The 17,319-nt window shown below is 46.4% G+C and overlaps 4 protein-coding genes across 4 annotated transcripts; 1 reads left to right on the forward strand and 3 right to left on the reverse strand.

The window, feature by feature from the left end:
- Positions 1-529: 529 nt before the first annotated feature.
- Positions 530-3,865, reverse strand: F4817DRAFT_312068 (Adaptor protein complex AP-2 alpha subunit; the record flags this gene model as incomplete). The annotated part of the gene is made up of 7 exons (XM_049300083.1): positions 530-694; positions 752-2,712; positions 2,769-3,103; positions 3,154-3,443; positions 3,500-3,543; positions 3,631-3,644; positions 3,714-3,865. The coding sequence occupies 7 exons, from the start codon at positions 3,863-3,865 to the stop codon at positions 530-532; spliced, it is 2,961 nt and encodes a 986-aa protein (XP_049162972.1).
- Positions 3,866-4,574: 709 nt separating this feature from the next.
- F4817DRAFT_325525 (S-adenosyl-L-methionine-dependent methyltransferase) lies at positions 4,575-5,841 on the forward strand. Its single transcript, XM_049301780.1, has 2 exons — positions 4,575-4,924; positions 4,995-5,841. Exons 1-2 carry the CDS (start codon positions 4,655-4,657, stop codon positions 5,814-5,816), a joined length of 1,092 nt encoding a protein of 363 aa, XP_049162973.1. The 5' UTR covers positions 4,575-4,654; the 3' UTR covers positions 5,817-5,841.
- A 284-nt stretch (positions 5,842-6,125) lies between these two features.
- F4817DRAFT_312070 (uncharacterized protein) lies at positions 6,126-7,572 on the reverse strand (the record flags this gene model as incomplete). The annotated part of the gene is made up of 2 exons (XM_049300084.1): positions 6,126-6,461; positions 6,535-7,572. 2 exons carry the CDS (start codon positions 7,570-7,572, stop codon positions 6,126-6,128), a joined length of 1,374 nt encoding a protein of 457 aa, XP_049162974.1.
- A 1,506-nt stretch (positions 7,573-9,078) lies between these two features.
- Positions 9,079-10,274, reverse strand: F4817DRAFT_325528 (actin-related protein 2/3 complex subunit 5). The gene is made up of 3 exons (XM_049301781.1): positions 9,749-10,274; positions 9,529-9,656; positions 9,079-9,462 (listed from the first exon to the last, which is right to left on the reverse strand). Exons 1-3 carry the CDS (start codon positions 10,001-10,003, stop codon positions 9,234-9,236), a joined length of 612 nt encoding a protein of 203 aa, XP_049162975.1. The 5' UTR covers positions 10,004-10,274; the 3' UTR covers positions 9,079-9,233.
- Positions 10,275-17,319: the final 7,045 nt, after the last annotated feature.

The following is a 17,319-nucleotide window of genomic DNA, read 5'->3' on the forward strand; positions in this document are numbered from 1 at the left end:
GGGCGATAGGGGTAATACACCGGGGCTGATGCTGTGGAAACTATATTACATGAATTTGCTATAAATGCAGTCACGATCCCCATGGGCTCCTAGACAAGTAGCCATGAGAGAGCTGGTACTAGAGAAGCAGGAAGGGATGACGAGCAACATTTCCCCCTACACTACAAGAAATCAACTATGTGAACATTATAATGGGGACTAAAACAGTCTAATCTTGTGAGGACTTCACCTTCACAAGCGAATAATAACACAACAAATACCTACGTACAAAGGTTATCCATCATCGTATAAGGAGGTAGATAAGGGGGTAATCGTTTACTTCTAGTAACACAGCCGTCTTTGCTTGATACACGTAAGATCACGTATTACCTACGAACTCCTTTTTCGCTCGGGCTGGAAATGCACAAAACCGCATAACTGTTTAACTTGGCTTCCCAACGGTATCATACCTCCGAATCTCGAGTCCCCTTCCGACCAATTACCACCCTCCTCCTCTTCCGCTCTCATCTCCTTTCTTGCCGGCAATACCTTATTGAACCATTACATTAGCAAAGGTATCCGATATCTCTTGACGTGTTGGCGCTTCGCGAAATTCTGGCGCTGTGGAAATTCCTACTGATAGCCTCTCTTCCATCAGCTTCAATAATACAGGGGGCACACTTTCATCCGTGGCACGGACTGTCAGTCGAACCATCTATTGTTTGTTAGCCGAATTACCTCAAATGTTGCAATAATATCGGAATTGTCTTACCTGTGAAGCATAATTTGGCTCCAGTCTCATTAGACAGCCAAACTTGCCTCCTTCAGCGGTGTGCAGTACGCTAGCTCCGACAAAATTCTTGCTATTCGGATCAACACCGTTAAGTATACCCCAGCGGAACCCTTGAATCGTCTTGCGAACGAAGTCTTCCGTTATTTCTCGCGACTTAGATTTACCGGGAGCAAGGCCGATAATTTGCTGGGCCTCGCGCGGTGGACCACCGATTTGCTTCCATCTCTTAAAGAAGTCATCTGCTGTGAGATCCGCAGGATCCATAAACTTATGGGCCGTGAGCGGGAGCTTCAATGTAAGGGCTTGTAAGGCTCCCGCGAGGTAACTTATCCTAATAGTAGGGCTCTTCGTGAACACTTTCTTCGCCTCGAACATGATGATCAACCGTGATTGCGCGCCTTGCATGATAGAACTCTCAGGCATAGATTTGACGTCCCATGTTAGATTCTCCTTCTCACTCTCGTCCAAGTCCAGCGTTGTTGTAAAAGAGCTCACGGTAGCCGGAGTCTTGTTCGTGAAATATAAGATAAGACATGCCATCTGCCCTCTGTATTCGGAGCGGATACCAACTTGAAGCTGTCCATCTTCGAAAAGTACACCGTCAGCCTTAAGCAGCAATTTATTGTATCCCGATTCCCAGCCTGGTGACAGATGCGCGGCGCTGGCCAAGTTTGGCACCTTAAGCAGCTTCTCGGGAACAGGCCCCGCGTTCATGTCAAGACCGGCAAGATCGTTGGAATGGCCGTTGGCACCGTTTGCCGAGCCATTAGCTGAGCCATTACCATTCACTGGGCCGTTAGAACTAAAAGTCCTCCTAAGACCAGGGTTCTTGGCCATATTCAACTCTACGGCATCGCTGTTTGCATCCTTGCCGCCAACCACCCAGGTTCGCTTATCACTAGTACCAGCGTGCTTCTGGTGGAGCCTTGACAAGAGTGCAGATTGTCGCTCGGGGAATGGCGGCATTTCATCGCAGACCGTTCGAAGTAAGTCGTCTGTCGGAAGGCTTGCAAGAGTTAAGTACTCAAAAGCTCGTTGTTGCAACTCCGGGTCTAACGTATGGCTATATAGCTCAAAGACGTGTAGAAGTTGCGGCTTGATCTCGGGGAACAAATTGACAAATTTGACAAACGAAGAGAGAATCATGGCGCGGGTACTCGAGGAACAAGCAGGTAGCTTTCTTGACAAGGCCATAAATTGCTCAATGGGACTGCAACCAGCCTCTTCTGCAATTAAGTGACCAAACTCTCCGAGGATATAGGCTCCGATTTTCACTAGAGTCTCGTGACAGTGGTCTTGCTTGACATGCTGTAACGTGTTGTGCGCCGCGTAGACTTGTAGCTCCTCGTTGTTCGTCACAATCTGGATCACTCGTTGCCAGACCTCATCGCTGAGATGGTCACCTGCTATAGCTACCAGGCGAAGAGAGACATTAATATACCATTGGATGTCGGTAGCATATTTCTCCGTCAAGATTGCAATCTTCAAAGCCATCTCTTCTCGGATCGCAAAGTCGGCGTTCTGTAGATAGTGAAGTAGTTCCGATACTATCGGCACAGAATTGGTCGAATCGCACATACTATATAGCAAATCGAGACCCTTTCTGCGGACGCTAATATCGCGGTCCTTAAGAGATCCGAGGATCACTTCTTGGTGCTGCTTGATAGGATCGAGGTTCTCAGCTCGAGCCGCCAAATGCGTCATAGCTTCCAGTCCCAGGTACCGCACATTTGTCTCCCTAGACGTAATGAAACGGCCCAGGCGGGTAGATATCTGCTTCATCAACGCATGCTCCGTGTCTAGATGGATAATGAGGTTAATAGCCTCGAACAACACAGCATTCTGAGCATTGTTCTGTTGGACGTTCTTATTCGTCTCCATTGCTAGATTTAGGATCTTTTGTAACGACTCTCGGATCATTTCTCGGACGTGGCTATCCTCTATTTGGTTTGTCAGTTTCCGTATCAGGGATATCCACCACGGGACTAACTCATACCTGAGGGCGGGAAATATTGCAGTAACCGTAGTAGTTTGACTTGTATCCAAGGGCATGGAACTTTGTAGTACAGGTAGTCAGCAGTATAATCCCCATCGATCAATATTCGCTTCATCCGTGACGCAGCTTTAACGTAGGCACCCTTATACTGCTCCGAGTTATCCTGCGCGACAGCCATGACGAGTGACGTGACCGAAAGGGCTACTCCGAGATCGAGATCATCCATAAGAGAAATTATCCGTTCTGCCCATTGCGGTTGGATTATATCCGGGTGCTTGCGATATAGACGGAGGAGGGTAAGGGCGGCCTTCTTCTTCACGAACGCCTTCGAAGTCCTGTACTCGCTATTAGATACCACAGCTAGCTTCACCAAGGGATGACATACGGCGAAATCAGAAGTCTGTGAACCTCTGCACTCAGAGCCTCTCCCATCTCACGGCCTCCTACATTCGCGATCGCGTGTAAAGCCAAGCAGTTGAAGAGCTCGTTGTGGTCGAGGAGGTCCTTCCGTATGCTGTTCACAACTAGGTGTAATAACTCGTGCTTCTCGTGCAGGAAGAGCGTCATGGCTAGATATCCAATTTGCTTCTCGGAATACTTGTTCGCCGAAATCAGGTTGACAGCCTCGAGGTGTCCGAAGTCGACATTCCAACCTAGGATATAAATATACAACAACTATTGCCCAACGTCAGATCCGTTCGTGATTCGCGTAGAAAGTGGCTTCATCGTACTTTGCAAACGTATTTCTTCTTGTGGTAGCCGCTCAAATTACCGTCTATATTCCATTAGTCCAAGAGTCCTATGTTGACATTCCAGCGTCGCGCGAAGCTTTCATGTTCGCTCAGGTTAAAGCATAGCATACCCTTAAACTTTTGTCTGTAACGAAGAAACTATAGGTTAGCACCCCTATCCTCAATGGCAACTGGAAGATCAGTTTCCACGAACCGAATATTTGCCAACTCCTTGTTGATCCTTTTCTCCTCCAGGTCCCTAGCTCTCGCGTTTCTCAGGTCCGCGATAAATTGAACGAGACCACGCATGTTTGAGCTGCTGTTGCTCGACCGGCCAAGGAAGCCGGCCGCCGCGGAGGAAGCCATGGTGTAGTCGCAACAACGATTCCCCCTATTCTTACACAACACCCGCTATCTCCGTCGCATCCGCTTGTATAAACAATGGCGAAACGTAAAACTAATTTATATAGAAAGAAGTCGAATACAAATGTTTAGGTCCAATGCCGAGAGGAAGCACGCTTGAAAATGCGGCTCTCATGATAGACCAGGTCAGTCTATGAACATGGTCGAGCGTGACCAGGGCAAGCGGGAGACAGGGGGTGGAGGGACAGCGACGCGGAAACAAGTAGGGTTCGTGTCGAGGTCCGAGAGTCGGTCGGCAGGCGATTGACAATTCAGGATGAAATGTTTTGTCGAAATTTAGAATATCGCAGCTGGTGGCACAGCATTGGACGATTATCTACGGTGTCGGGTTCAGGGAAACATGGAATAAATCTGTAAATGGAATTGACAGCGGCCCTTTGGCGTCTTAAACCCCGAGCGGCGAAAGAGGAGAGCACCTGCCCTGCACTACCTGTGCTACCTGCACCACACCTTCTATTAAATCCAGTCAGCCAACCTAATCTATTAGTGGGATACCCGTGCAATGTCACCATTTGTGGGGCACATGATTTGCGCCTCGACCATACATTTGATTTGAATAAAACCTTCTTACGTAAAGTGTGGCTTGATTTTAAATATCGATGTACATTGACTTATCTCACTTATCGATATTACAATCTTCAAGCTTCCCCGACGTCAGAGCCAATTGATTATTTCGAGCTTCCCAAGCTCCAGATTTCAAAATTCAGGATGTGAACAAACGACCAATTGACGATGAATTACGGTCTCTGGAGGTCAACAATACCGCCAACACGGGTTTCGAAGGTAGCAGCAGCAGAAACAACAGCAGCAGCATTATCAAGAAGCTTCCAAATACCCAGGCGTTTCTACGCCATCCAAGCCGCAGCACCTCCCGTCCACCAAGTCTTCAACCGTCACACAAAATGGCTACAAAAAGAGCGCGCAGCCGCCCACGTCGAAAACAGTCGAGTGGCCGACTATCTGAAAGATGAAGTAGCCATCCGATTGTGCGACAGACTACTGGTGCGCTCTTATATATATACATACAAATGCTTTCCCTGCCGAATAAGGGACTAATACAAAAAACCCGCAGGACATCAAACGCAGCTACCCTTCGGTCCTCGACCTCGGCGCAAACTCCTGCAACATCGCGCGGGCCCTGACGCGGCCCGACCCGGACCCTAACCCCGAAGCGCCCGTGACCGAGCCCCTTGCCTCCCGCATCGGGCACTTGCTTGCCGTGGACTCGTCCGAGACCTTGCTGTACCGGGATGCCGACCAACCCTTCAACTCAGAAATCAACATGACGCGGCAAGTCCTATCTGACGAGGAGACGCTACCTTTCGAGGCCAACACCTTTGACCTGGTGTTGAGCTCGCTGAGCATGCATTGGATCAACGACCTGCCAGGCGTCCTAGCGCAAATCAACAACATCCTAAAGCCAGACTGTGCCTTCGTAGGCGCCATGTTTGGTGGTGATACCCTCTTTGAGTTACGTACTTCGCTACAGCTAGCCGAACAGGAGCGCCGCGGTGGTATTTCGCCGCATGTCTCGCCGCTAGCCGACGTGCGCGATGTGGGTGGTCTACTACAACGCGCTGGTTTCAAGATGCTGACTGTCGATGTTGATGACATCATCGTCGATTACCCGGATACGTTTGCGCTCATGCAAGATATGCAGGCCATGGGTGAGAGTAATGCCGTCCTCGGTCGCGAGATGGGCGGTATCCAGCGGGATGTGCTCCTAGCCAACGACGCTATCTACCGAGAGCTTCACGGCAATGAGGATGGATCAATACCTGCTACTTTCCGGATGATTTATATGATTGGATGGAAAGAATCAAAGGATCAACGTCAGCCATTACCTCGAGGTAGTGGAGAGATTAGTTTAAAGGATGTTTTCGAGAAGAAATAAATATTACCTGAACTCGTATTATTAATGCCTCTTGCATCTAGTTCTGTGCCTCGTAGTGACTTATTAGCAATTAGTAAACACATACATGTCCGCGTCCACCCTAACGACCCCTAATACTGAAACAGCATGCAAACCAATATAGCTCCAAAGGAACAGAATAAACAAGTCCTACTAATGCTCTTCCGCCAAGCACATATCCATCTCTATATGCGGTGGTTTGCGGTAAAACGAAGCCCTCAACATCAACAAAAGCACCCTTCAATGCTTTCAATAACAAATCAGCCTCATCAACATTCGATGGAATCGTTCTCAAGACAGGTAGCTTTTTAGATAGTTGAGTTCATCCCCCCCTCGCTCTTCCAACCAGATGCCACATTCCATAACTTCGAGGTGGTCTATTAAACCACTGAATTTTGTGAACAGATCGCTGCAATACGGCTGGGGGCATTGAAAATGCTTCGTATCATGAGCCGCTACCTTCTCGACCGAGTCAATAGTAAATTCGTTACTTTCGTCCTCACGACATAAGACGCGATAGAGTGCTTCCCAACAGTCGCCTTCTTCGCAATGATTAATCATTGAGAGTTTTGCGGGAAACATCTTTGGACAAGCGGGACACTTTGTTCCGCTGATTGTTGGCTGATCCTAACAGTGGTATTAGTAAAAATTCGACCGTAGGGTATAGTCCCGTAGTTTTGAGAATTTGGCGCTGGCTCACCTCTCCTGGTTGAGAATCATCACGCATAACCTCTTCATCCCTAGATTCTTCACCCTTGAACTCCTCACCGTTAAGCTTTTCGTCATGAAGCTCTTCACCATGAGGCTCTTCACCTATAGCCTCTCCGCCCTTAAACACTTCATTTTTGCGCTCTTCGTTCGTTACTTCCTTGTTCACTATTTCTCCAGCCGTTGCTGCTCCTTCAATTACTTCTTCATTGGGATAGGTGGTAATGACATGGCAGTCCCGGATATGAATTTCTAGGGTTTGCTGCTCGCGAAACTCAACAACACATGTATCACAGTAATAGTGTGCGCTGCTCTCAATCTTATGGGCTTCGAAAGCTTTACTAGTATCAAAGTAGATACAGCAAAGCTTGCAGTAGTGATGCTGGATCTCATTGTGGATTTCTAAGGCTCGAGTGTCTTCATAATCACACTCGCATTGCGGACAGTAGTGGTGTTCGTCGCTTTGGGCCATATGCTCCTGGAGCGCAGCCGATGACACGAAAGCTTGCTCGCATGCTTCGCAGTAGCAGTGCGCGGACTGCTCGTGATGCCCGAAAGACTCAATATCCTTAGAATCAAAATCACAGAGAGGGCAGACATGATGTTGGTCACTTTCCACAATATGGGACTCGAGAGAAGCAGGTGTCTCGAAAGCCATATCGCATCGCTGGCAATAATGATGGCTCGTTTGCATATGCTCTTTCAATGATGCAACATCAGGATAGTATCTGGAACATACACAACAGAGTTGGTACGCATGCTGAAAGCGGTTATGCTCATTGAGGTTATATGAGGAGTGGAAAACCTCGACACAGATGTCGCAATAGGGATGCTTCGCTCGTTGATGGGATGTTAGTGTCTCGGTATCTGTATATTCTTCATCACACTCCTGACAGTAATGATGCATTTTGCTGTGTCGTTTGTGGTTGTGTAAGTCCGTAGGCGTCTCGAAATGCTCATCGCAAGTCTTACAGTAATGGTGTTTCTTCTCCAAGTGCAGATCTAGTGACTGGTGATCCTCAAAGTCCATGTTGCATTTTTCGCAATAATGATGAGCCACGCTCACACGCTTATGAGTACTAAGAGCAGACTTATTTGCAAATACCTTGCGACATTGCTGGCAATATGCATGGGAGTTGGGATTCTGTATCACATGTTGGATATATTCTTGCTTGCTCCTGAAGGGAATATCACAAGGCTCGCAATAGCCGTGTGTTGCCGTCTGGTCCAAATAGTGCCGACGCAGCACCACTTTGGAGGCCAAGTGTCTATTACACAAGTAACAGTAATGATGAACGTCGGAAGAGAAATAATGATTTTTCAAACGTTCAGTGTCGGCAAAGTCCGAATGGCATACTTGGCAGTAGCGATGCACTATCCCAAGAGTCCAAGTTGCAGATGTGGTATAGTGCTTTACCAACTCGCCAGGGCTGGAGAATTCTCGAGAACACTTCATACAGAAGTAGTGATTATCGTTGGTGCTGAGGTGACGAGTCTGCTCTTGGGTGGTAGTGAACCCGATGTTGCACTTCGCGCAGAAGAAATGATTTGCCTTGCAATGATTTGTTAATTCCGCCTGGGAAAGGAAATCGACACCACACACATTGCACTAAAAGTGCAGGGTGCTCGTTTCCCTATGATCCCTGAGTTCGTCTTTAGATGAGAAGGTTTTTTGGCATTGTTGGCAATAGCTATGGGCGTTGTGCAGGTGGTCGTCCAACTGTTGCCATTTGAAAGTCTTGCCACACCCTGTAATGGGGCACATTCCATGTTGCGCTATATGTGACGCCAGTGCTGCCTCGTCTCCTAAGAAGTCGGAGTTGCATATGAAGCAGAGGTTGTGGAGGTTTTTGTCTTTTAGGTGGGATGTGAATCTATCTGCGTTAGGCCACCAGTAATTGCATGCCTTGCAGAACCGACGCTCTCCATCATGGAGAGGACTATCTCTCCAGTGCTGCTGTATAGCGACCCAATTTACAAACTCTCGGCCACAGGGCTTGCAGAAATACATGGTGGCAGGGTTTGCAGGAGGAAGACACAAAGCTTATACATGTATCGAGGAAGGTTCAATAAGACCAAAATGATGGCTTTGAGGAGGGTGACTTGTTATAGAAGGAAGTTTGTAAGATTGGCGTTCTTTCCTTTGCTTTGCTAAGTGCATGCGCATGATAGAATGATTCAAATATCTCCTCCGTTAGGTTGGTGATAGTAAGAATATGTGTTGAAAGTTGCCTTCGTGTTATTTCAATCAAGTGGAAGAGAAGAAGATGGAAGAAAGGCGAGAGATGTTAAACAACAAGAAGACCGAAATGCGGCAGGGAAAGGAACTCGCAAGACAGGCGACGTTCTTTCCTTTGCTAAGTGCATGCACGTAGTTGCCTAAACACATAGCGTAGAATAACTGCGCTGTATGTAGACGCACTATGTGCTCTCATTAGGTGTCTTCACCCCTAAGATCTAGTGAATTAGCATACTTAGATGCACAATAACAGGAAGGCGCGTCTTCACGCGGCATGCACATGAAATGGAACTATGGCAACGACGACCTCAACTGCATTGAGACGTAGGCAACTACGAGGTAGATATACTTAGAAAAGTGTACTAGACGAGGGCATTTTGTAATTACACGAGGTACATGTAGAAGAAGATATATAAAAATCGTGATCCCATTTATAATAGCAGTAGTCGGCTCTAAACCTTTCGCCAGTCTGTCATACATCGCTCTATGCTACCCAAGCCCGCAACATCGACAACCTTCTCGTGCCAGCTTAGCAGCACGCTCATAGCCGTACCCGTAGACTCGTTTGTAGTCCCGGGTCTTGAGCCGATCTGGCTGAATCCCGTGGGCTGCGGCGTCAAGATCCGGGCCGCGGTTCGAGGTCCGCTGCTTGCCGATCCACCGCCTGACATACCTTTGTATCTGAATATAGGGGTTAGACTACTGGTGGTGACGAATTCGGTTATAGGGGTTATTAAGGGGGCATACAGGTACTTCATCAATACATCTAACAATTCGCTTCCGCCTTCTGTGCTGTAGATTCGCTGTAGCATCGGTGTCATCTCGCTCGCCTTGATCGACTGCAGGACCTCTACTACGGTTTGCAGGTGGGCATCCTATACCAGCCTCGTAATCAGCACCTGTGTTCTCCTTATCCCAAGCCACCCAATCCATGTTCCTATTACGGGTGCCCAAGGCTATAGCCTACCTTAGCTGAATCGCTGCCATTGTACACCGGGCTCTCGAGGCTGCCTCTCAGGGCACCTTCAGCGTCACCGCCGCGAAGCAGCTGGCGTATTTGGCCGTTAAGCTGCCGGACATCAGCCTCGCCGATCTCGGGGAGTGGCGGGTGTAGGGTCGAGGTGTCGAAGTTCTGCGAGGAGTCGGGGTCTAGGGCATCGATGTTGATGGTTCGCCAGGCGTCGCCGAGCGAGGCCGAGGTGTGCTGCTGAATGATGGACATGCTGGCTGGCTGGCTGGCTGGCGCTTCCTAGCAGACAAGAGCTGCCCAACTGATGTAGAGAAACTCCTATAGCTCTTGATGCCTAAATCAGGAAGAGTTGCCCGTGTTTGCCTACTGCTACGTGTACATAGGAGTCTAGATCGTTTGTGGATTAATTGAGGCTCTGAATCTGGTTTGGGGTCGGTGGACGTTGGGAGAGACAGAGGGATGGAGGCGAATGGTGGGGGCGCCGAGGATTGACGTTGCTTTTTGCCGGTGGACTGGAAGCTGTAAGCTTCTGGGGGGGTGTGGTGGGGCTCTCTGAGGCTGCAACTTGTGGCTTAGAATACATAGAGGACCTAACGGCACCTCAATGGCACCTAACCTTTAGCTGCCTTAGGTACCTCTAAATTTTATTGTTCTAGGTCTCTAAAAAAAAAAAAAAACGCGGTACGCGACGACAACCCATTAAATTCATCGTCACAGTGGCTCAGCTATATCTACACCTCTACACCCGCGCGCTTATAACTTCATACGTCACTGCTACTACTATGCAGCATTTATAATAAACATGTCAAGATAAAACCCAGATTTCATATGGGGCTACCAATAGCAATTAAGTTACCACTTTATCCCCCCCCTCTTCAAGATATACTATCCTATGAGTAATCGATCACCTGGATATTCTTGGAGACCAATCTGCTCGAAGCAATAACCTCCATGTCTATCTTCAGCATCCAAGTCACACGACGGGAGGGTTGGAAACGGCCAACGTGATCGATGAATTGTTCAGATGTGGAAAGCCCAATATTGTCTGATTGGGCTCGAGTTGCTCGAGAACTACAATCTCGTCGTCGTTGTCGATTTAGCTGATGTCGTGTTCCAAGTTCTCAGTTAGTTCATTACGAATTCATCTGTTGTACGCCCCCTGATTCTATGCTTGGCCCCCTATCTTTAGAAGTCGCCTGCTTCTCACATGGATGCAACGTACGATGGATGTACGCTCGTAAATGCGAATGGTTTCATACCGATTAAGCTATATCCTAGAGAAACATGCTCGGTTGTGTTTTGGGCTCGTAGCTGGTACATGCCTTCAGCGAGTATCTTCATCCAAATCCAACAATAACCGTTTCAAGTAGGCCACCCCTGCCGGAATACCATCGTACCACGTAGGAAGAAAGGAAAGGCTTCTGCAACGGCTAGAATTAATTTACCACCGATTTATTACGTGCATGTGTCCCAATTTAATAGCGGTGATAATATACATATAGGTCATCTCTGTGCGCAGACCGAGCCCACGGGATGGGAATGGGTTTTGTTTAGGGGGGAAAAGCTTTGATATTATACTGTGTATTGCGTCTGGCCATCCCGGTGAACTATCTACCTATACGTACGGCACGGATCCAGAAAATAATGAGATATTGCATCTACCGAGTGGCACAGACGGCCAAAAAAGCGCCGAGCTCCTGGAACAAATAAGACCGCGGGAGCTATGTACAAACGACGGGTTGGCCAGGCGATGGACCCTTTCCAGCTTTCGCCCACGGCAATGCTCGAGCCTCCAACCCGCTTGCCCGTAGAAGCAAAGCCGAGCTTACTCACCCCTATTTTTATTCAACTACACGAGTCATTAGTGTACATGGTAAGGATTTTAATAGGTAAGACGGGGACCGGCGGAGCGGCTGGCCCTGTAGACATTTGACTACCTACCCGGGTGGGGGGGGTCTTAGGACAGACTGATACCAATCTGTCAACATACTTCATATCATATACCATAATTTAATCAAACAATAGAGACTCACACGTTTTGTATCGGACACTATTCGACCTGGAGATTCTGATTATTTTAATAAGGATATCCCCAAGGTCCTGGATTTAATTTAAATATAATAATAAAAATAATAGTCTGGTAAGGCTAGGTCAGTATTGTCCCCTCACCAGTATTGTGTCTCCAACAGTGTTTTGGCTGCACAATTGTGGGGTTACACGAACAGAGTGTATACTATATATAATCATGTTATGCTTATAATAGGGACACTAGAGTCACTAATACCCTGATAGGTCACTAGTGCCCGGATATAATAATAGTGGTATTATTGGTGTATTCATTTAATAGCTATTGTGCACCAAGGGATATATATATATTTTTTTTTTAAAAAAAAAAAAGAGGCCATCTCAAACACCTTTTATTTCAAGGTCCTTGAGATTATTTTTTTTATTTTTTTACTAAGTCACGATGGGATTCGAATCATTACAAGTCATGTTACAAGTCATGTTACAAGTCATACAAGTCTACGGGCTATTCAATTAGGCTACGAGGCATTCATTACATTACATTACGTACGCGTGTAGGAAGGTGACCTATGACCTTATATAAGGTATGCTAGGCCACCTGTTCCTTCTAGGTCAGCCAAGGTGCTTCAGGCTTTTAAGGGCTATTATACTGACTATATTGAATTAAAATCAACGTGGTAAGGCAGGTGTAATAGCTGTACTGATAAGCCCTATTATACTGACTATATTGAATTAAAATCAACGTAACGAGGTAGGTGTAATAGCCGTACTGACAAGCCTTATTATACTGGCAAGAGCCACCTGCTATCGACGGCAACAGTATCTTATCTCTGCAAGCATTGTCTCCTCACAAGAGTCTCTTTCCTATTTTAATTTCAGGGCCACAGTAGCACCTACTGCAACAGTATAAAGTCGACGATATTGAGGCTATTTTGATTATAATATTATTCTTGTAAGGGGGGCCCGTGCTAGAATGTATGGTCAGTGCGAGGGTGTATTTTTACGGAAAGGATCGGAAGTAAGGTTATCATTATTCTATATAATTCTGGTACAGCTCTGTTAACAGGCTTTCCCCGAATTGACAGTATGGTACATTCCAACATCCTGGAGCCATACTGTCCTAGGACCCCCCCCACCCGGGTAGGTATGTATCTTGGTCCAAAGGAAAAAAGGGTTGACCCAATCGAGGGGATCGACCCAGTTTATGCGCGAGGGTCCGCTAATAAGGGTCAAGGACGCGCCACAAAATTCATTAGACTTACCAATAAAATCTATCAGCCTCATTGTCACGCTCGGATAGGTCCTCAGAAATAACATATCCTTCGGGACGACTGGAACCCCTGCATATATCGTGTAGTTACCTAATCAATAAGAAGACGCGTCTCTCAGGGCTCTGATATCATAGCATGAATAAGTTTACCTGTTAGCAGTGTTTCTTTACATACCTAGGGTAAGTATGTAGTGTAGTCAACATCCTAGGAGGTATGTAGTGTACATACGTCTAGGACTTGTGTTGATCCCTTTTCTATTCTAGCATTCCGTCTGTGCGGGCTGTAGCCGATAGGACTTTGATCAAGCGGCGGCCAGTTCTTCGCTTCGAACAGGGCTGCCGGTGACGGCATTGCCGAAATCGAAGGTATTCGGAGTCGGTGCGGGTTTTGAAAATAATGCTTCCTACCCGTCAAAGCTCAAGATGACTGGGTATGGGTTAAAAAAAAATTTTACTCCGTAATTTGACAAGCACGTCAATCCAAGGCGAACGCATGGTTAATCCGCCGCGACGGAAAGCTTCCCCGGTACCACGAGTTTTGTTGGGTGAGTCGGGCAGGGCAACGTCCTGATCCTTGTCCGAATCGAACATGACAGGTTCCCCAAATCCCGACGAATATTGGAACTGCCGGGACCACATCCTGCCGCTAGGACGGATACCCTTTGCAAGCCATAAATTGGATTCCTACGGATGAGGGCTTCCGATTTCAACAGTACCTAGGTAGTTAATACAATACCAAGGACCGGTGTCATAATTATCTTTTTTAAGTAATAAGAAGTTTCATAGCTTTGATGTTCAATTCCATCCATGTCAGATAAGATACTGGAGAGTGGATTCTACTCAAGAAATAACCCGGGTAATGTTTGAAATGGCTAGGTACTCTCTTCAGAAGTTGATCTAGTGTGTCTATGAGTTGCTGTCATGCAGCGTGGGTCTCGAAACGTACAGTTGGATATGTAGCATGATGCTATTTCGGATGTGTCCCGTCCCCTTGGGATCCACATCGCGTACCTCATTTGAAGACGTAAAGGTGCCCGTGGCGCTGGGATGGTAAGGCGAGAAAATCATTAGCAACTTTTACATACATACATATATACTGGGGATTCTCACCTTAACCCCTGGTCCCCTGGCAGTCCCAAAGTTACAGATGAGTTTATTAGAAGCATTCCCCTTGCACATAAATTTCGGTGGGAAGCTTCTAGTGCCTTTAGCTACCCGACCTCTTCTCTGAATGGTACATAGAAACCTACGCCCAATTTAACGGGTCCATTACTTGTATGTATATGTACTTGAAAGGGGATGTTTAATCGAATCGGCGACCCGACATCACGGTATCAAATTCCCAACCTCCAGTACACCGGTAACAACGTTACCTCGTATGAAAATCTTAATACACCATGTATCTCATATGTATGCTATCTCTTCAAGTCAATCTATATGTGCCTTCAGAGTAATGTTTCATCCCCAATACCGTAGTATATAGTAATAGTCGACTTAGAGGTTCCCGCTATAGACCTCGGGAGTACCCATGCCGCCGTCAAACTTACTTTCGGGTCTAGCTAAAATCTCGACAAGGCTCTTGTCTTGCAGTCAAGAGTACGTGGACTAGGGTTGCAAGAGTGTGCCTTACGTCCAGTACGAACTGGAAACAGTCAGCCTATTTAGGAATAGCAGAATACCTATATAGTAGTTATACATAATAAGAATCTGACGAGACCGTCCGGTTGGAACCCTTAGTACCCTTGGCTGATGCGCTGCCGCGTATGGAGACGTTAAGTGCCGTGGTGAACGTGGGTCTCTCTCTTACACGTTCTCTTAGAAGCCAAGGATATTGAAAATTTTAATTCGGTGACGTGTTCATAAAGATTTTTATTTTATTTTATTAGAAAGCCTTGATGTTTGTATCAAAGGACCTACTGATAGGAGATATCCGCCATCTATGTTCCTATTCCGATTCGAGATTAAAACAGTAGCAAAATCTTAATGAGTCGGTGTTTAAAGTGGCGTTTCGTAATATTTATTAATTCATTCTTAAGCCAGGCTCAGGATGATTTAGGTAGTTGAGCTTAAAGAAAAATTCCACAGGTGGTGCTACATCCCCATTGTCCGCTTGGTAGAGAAGTCACATGACGATAAAACACTGCGTCTTGTACGGATTGTTTACCGCGGAGGAATACGGGGTTTCGTACAGGTAATGACGAATTTCTAAGAATGCCGATCAATGTATTTCGGATATTCTAAGGTTCTCTAATGCTCCCTGATTAGTTAGTACATAGTCTAGAAATAGTGTAAATATACTAGTTAGTCAAATAAAATAAAAGAGAACTCTTCTAACCTAGTGTACTATCCACTCGGTGGATTTCAAGAGCACGCTTGAGAGGAACGCCTTTAAGATTCCGACAGGGTACCACAAGATTGAAGGCCCAAAATCGCAATGGATTCGGTTTGGCATTCTTATCTGGTAAGTATCAAGGTACAAGAGCGAGCTAGGTTGCCTGGCTAATGCAGGAACGACAAAATGAGTGGATACATGTAGCTAGCCATGTGGCAGGCAGGCACTCTTTGATTCTTCAGTGGGACAAGCCAGTAGCCGTAGGTTGTATAGAGTACCTTTGTACTGCCGATATAACCCCTGAAAATGATGGCATTATGTCGGTCTTATTGATACCTAATGTTTAGCAGTAACTATCCCTTTTTAAACCATACTTTGATGTAGTGCTTATGTCTCTATTTAGATATGTTAGTTTAAAGAGTTTAGATGAATGATAGGGATGAGATATGCAATCGAGTAAGAACCCGAAAGCATCACATATGTACAAATCTCGCACCAATAAAGGGCTATCATAGCAGAAGATGTATATATGTACAAGTGAGTAAAAGACTCGAGCCACCGCGTAGAATTTACTGAAACAAGTGGTCCGATTGCCTACCTAGGTACCTAGTTATGTACCTAGAGAACCCTTTAGGTACTTCTTGGCATGGGTGCTTCACCCCATAGATTCTAGAAGGCCGGCTCGGTAATATGGCTCGGTGAGGTACATTCCGCATCTTATCTTTCGTGGGTATTGTTTACAGTATGGATCAAATTTCTAATTCCATCTTTATTGGGATACCCTTCGGTTGCAAGTATGGTTGAGGCGATGTGGAAAATGGACATTGGTTTTTGTAAATGCGGATGTGGTACGATGTCGAGATAAATTTGTGCATGAATGATCTAGAAGCTGTTACATAACTTGACCTTAGGTGTTCACTATCGCTATGAGCTTCCTTAGAATCTTTCGCTATTTGAGTTGAAGTACAAACGATACCTGCATGTACGTACCATATATGTATTTACCAGAAGGTACACATCGATAATTCCTATTACAGTTACGTTATGTTACAAGTCTGTGGAGAAAGGTCAATCAACCCAGCAGTAACGTTATGTAAATCGGTTATTACGGTTAGGAGGCAGCTACCTACCTTACCCAGTTAAGAGTACCTAAAGAAAGGAAGTACGCAATAGCCCGCGGATATGGAGTGTGACGGCTAGACGGGCTAGTGTAGACGGGTTTCTATCGGGACCCACAGAGAATTCTCCATCAACATTTTTCTAGAAGTTCTAATGGAAGACCCATCCGCATTGCTTCATGCGCCCCTTTAAACCCCGGCTCACCATCCCCCTGCACGCCCAAAAAGAGAACAATAGTACCGGATACCAGCGACGCTGAAAATGGAGATGTCTGTTGTACCCGCTGAATAGAGTACGCCAATGGTTAGATCGTACCTACATACCGGTAAGGCGAGAGCAACCCTATCTGCCTATGCAGGTCGCCGCCCGACTGTTCGGATTGATTCGAAATCAGACGAAATTCACCTTTCACAGTCTCCTCTTCTCGCTATCACTTATTCTAACGACCAATTCAGTCGAGGACTTGAGTCGCACACGAGAACTGATTCGCTACTGGTGTGCCGTACGACGCACGGAATGGAAATGGTCATCTCCATTTCCCACGCTTTATGACATATTGCTTCCTTTCTAGTAAGAAATGCTACGTCGTCATTATCGCCGTGCTTGGCTTTCTATCCAGCATTTCATGTCACACCTCCTGAGTGAGCAAACGAATGCCTACGTAAGCCCGTTATATTGGAGTTGTTTCGGGAAACGAGAAGTTTGGAGATTATGTTTGTCGATTTGGAGTCTCCTTCTCTGCCACACCTAAACTGAAAATCAGTTGGTCAACATACGCTAGGTGTCGTATCGCAAAAACTTACCTGTGGCAGTACTGTGGTA

This window comes from Daldinia loculata (genome assembly GCF_022478755.1).
Source record: "Daldinia loculata strain CBS 113971 unplaced genomic scaffold F4817scaffold_4, whole genome shotgun sequence".
In the NCBI taxonomy this organism is placed as follows: Eukaryota; Fungi; Ascomycota; class Sordariomycetes; order Xylariales; family Hypoxylaceae; genus Daldinia; species Daldinia loculata.

What these genes read in the sequence shown, in the direction of transcription:
- F4817DRAFT_325525 (XM_049301780.1), top strand. Translation starts at nt 4,655, where the DNA reads ATGAATTACGGTCTCTGGAGGTCAACAATACCGCCAACACGGGTTTCG. An exon ending in GATTGTGCGACAGACTACTG is followed by an intron (nt 4,925 to 4,994) that starts GTGCGCTCTTAT and finishes AAAAACCCGCAG; the next exon opens with GACATCAAACGCAGCTACCC.
- F4817DRAFT_325528 (XM_049301781.1), bottom strand. Translation starts at nt 10,003, where the DNA reads ATGTCCATCATTCAGCAGCACACCTCGGCCTCGCTCGGCGACGCCTGG. An exon ending in ATGGCAGCGATTCAGCTAAG is followed by an intron (nt 9,657 to 9,748) that starts GTAGGCTATAGC and finishes AGGCTGGTATAG; the next exon opens with GATGCCCACCTGCAAACCGT. An exon ending in GATGTATTGATGAAGTACCT is followed by an intron (nt 9,463 to 9,528) that starts GTATGCCCCCTT and finishes CCCTATATTCAG; the next exon opens with ATACAAAGGTATGTCAGGCG.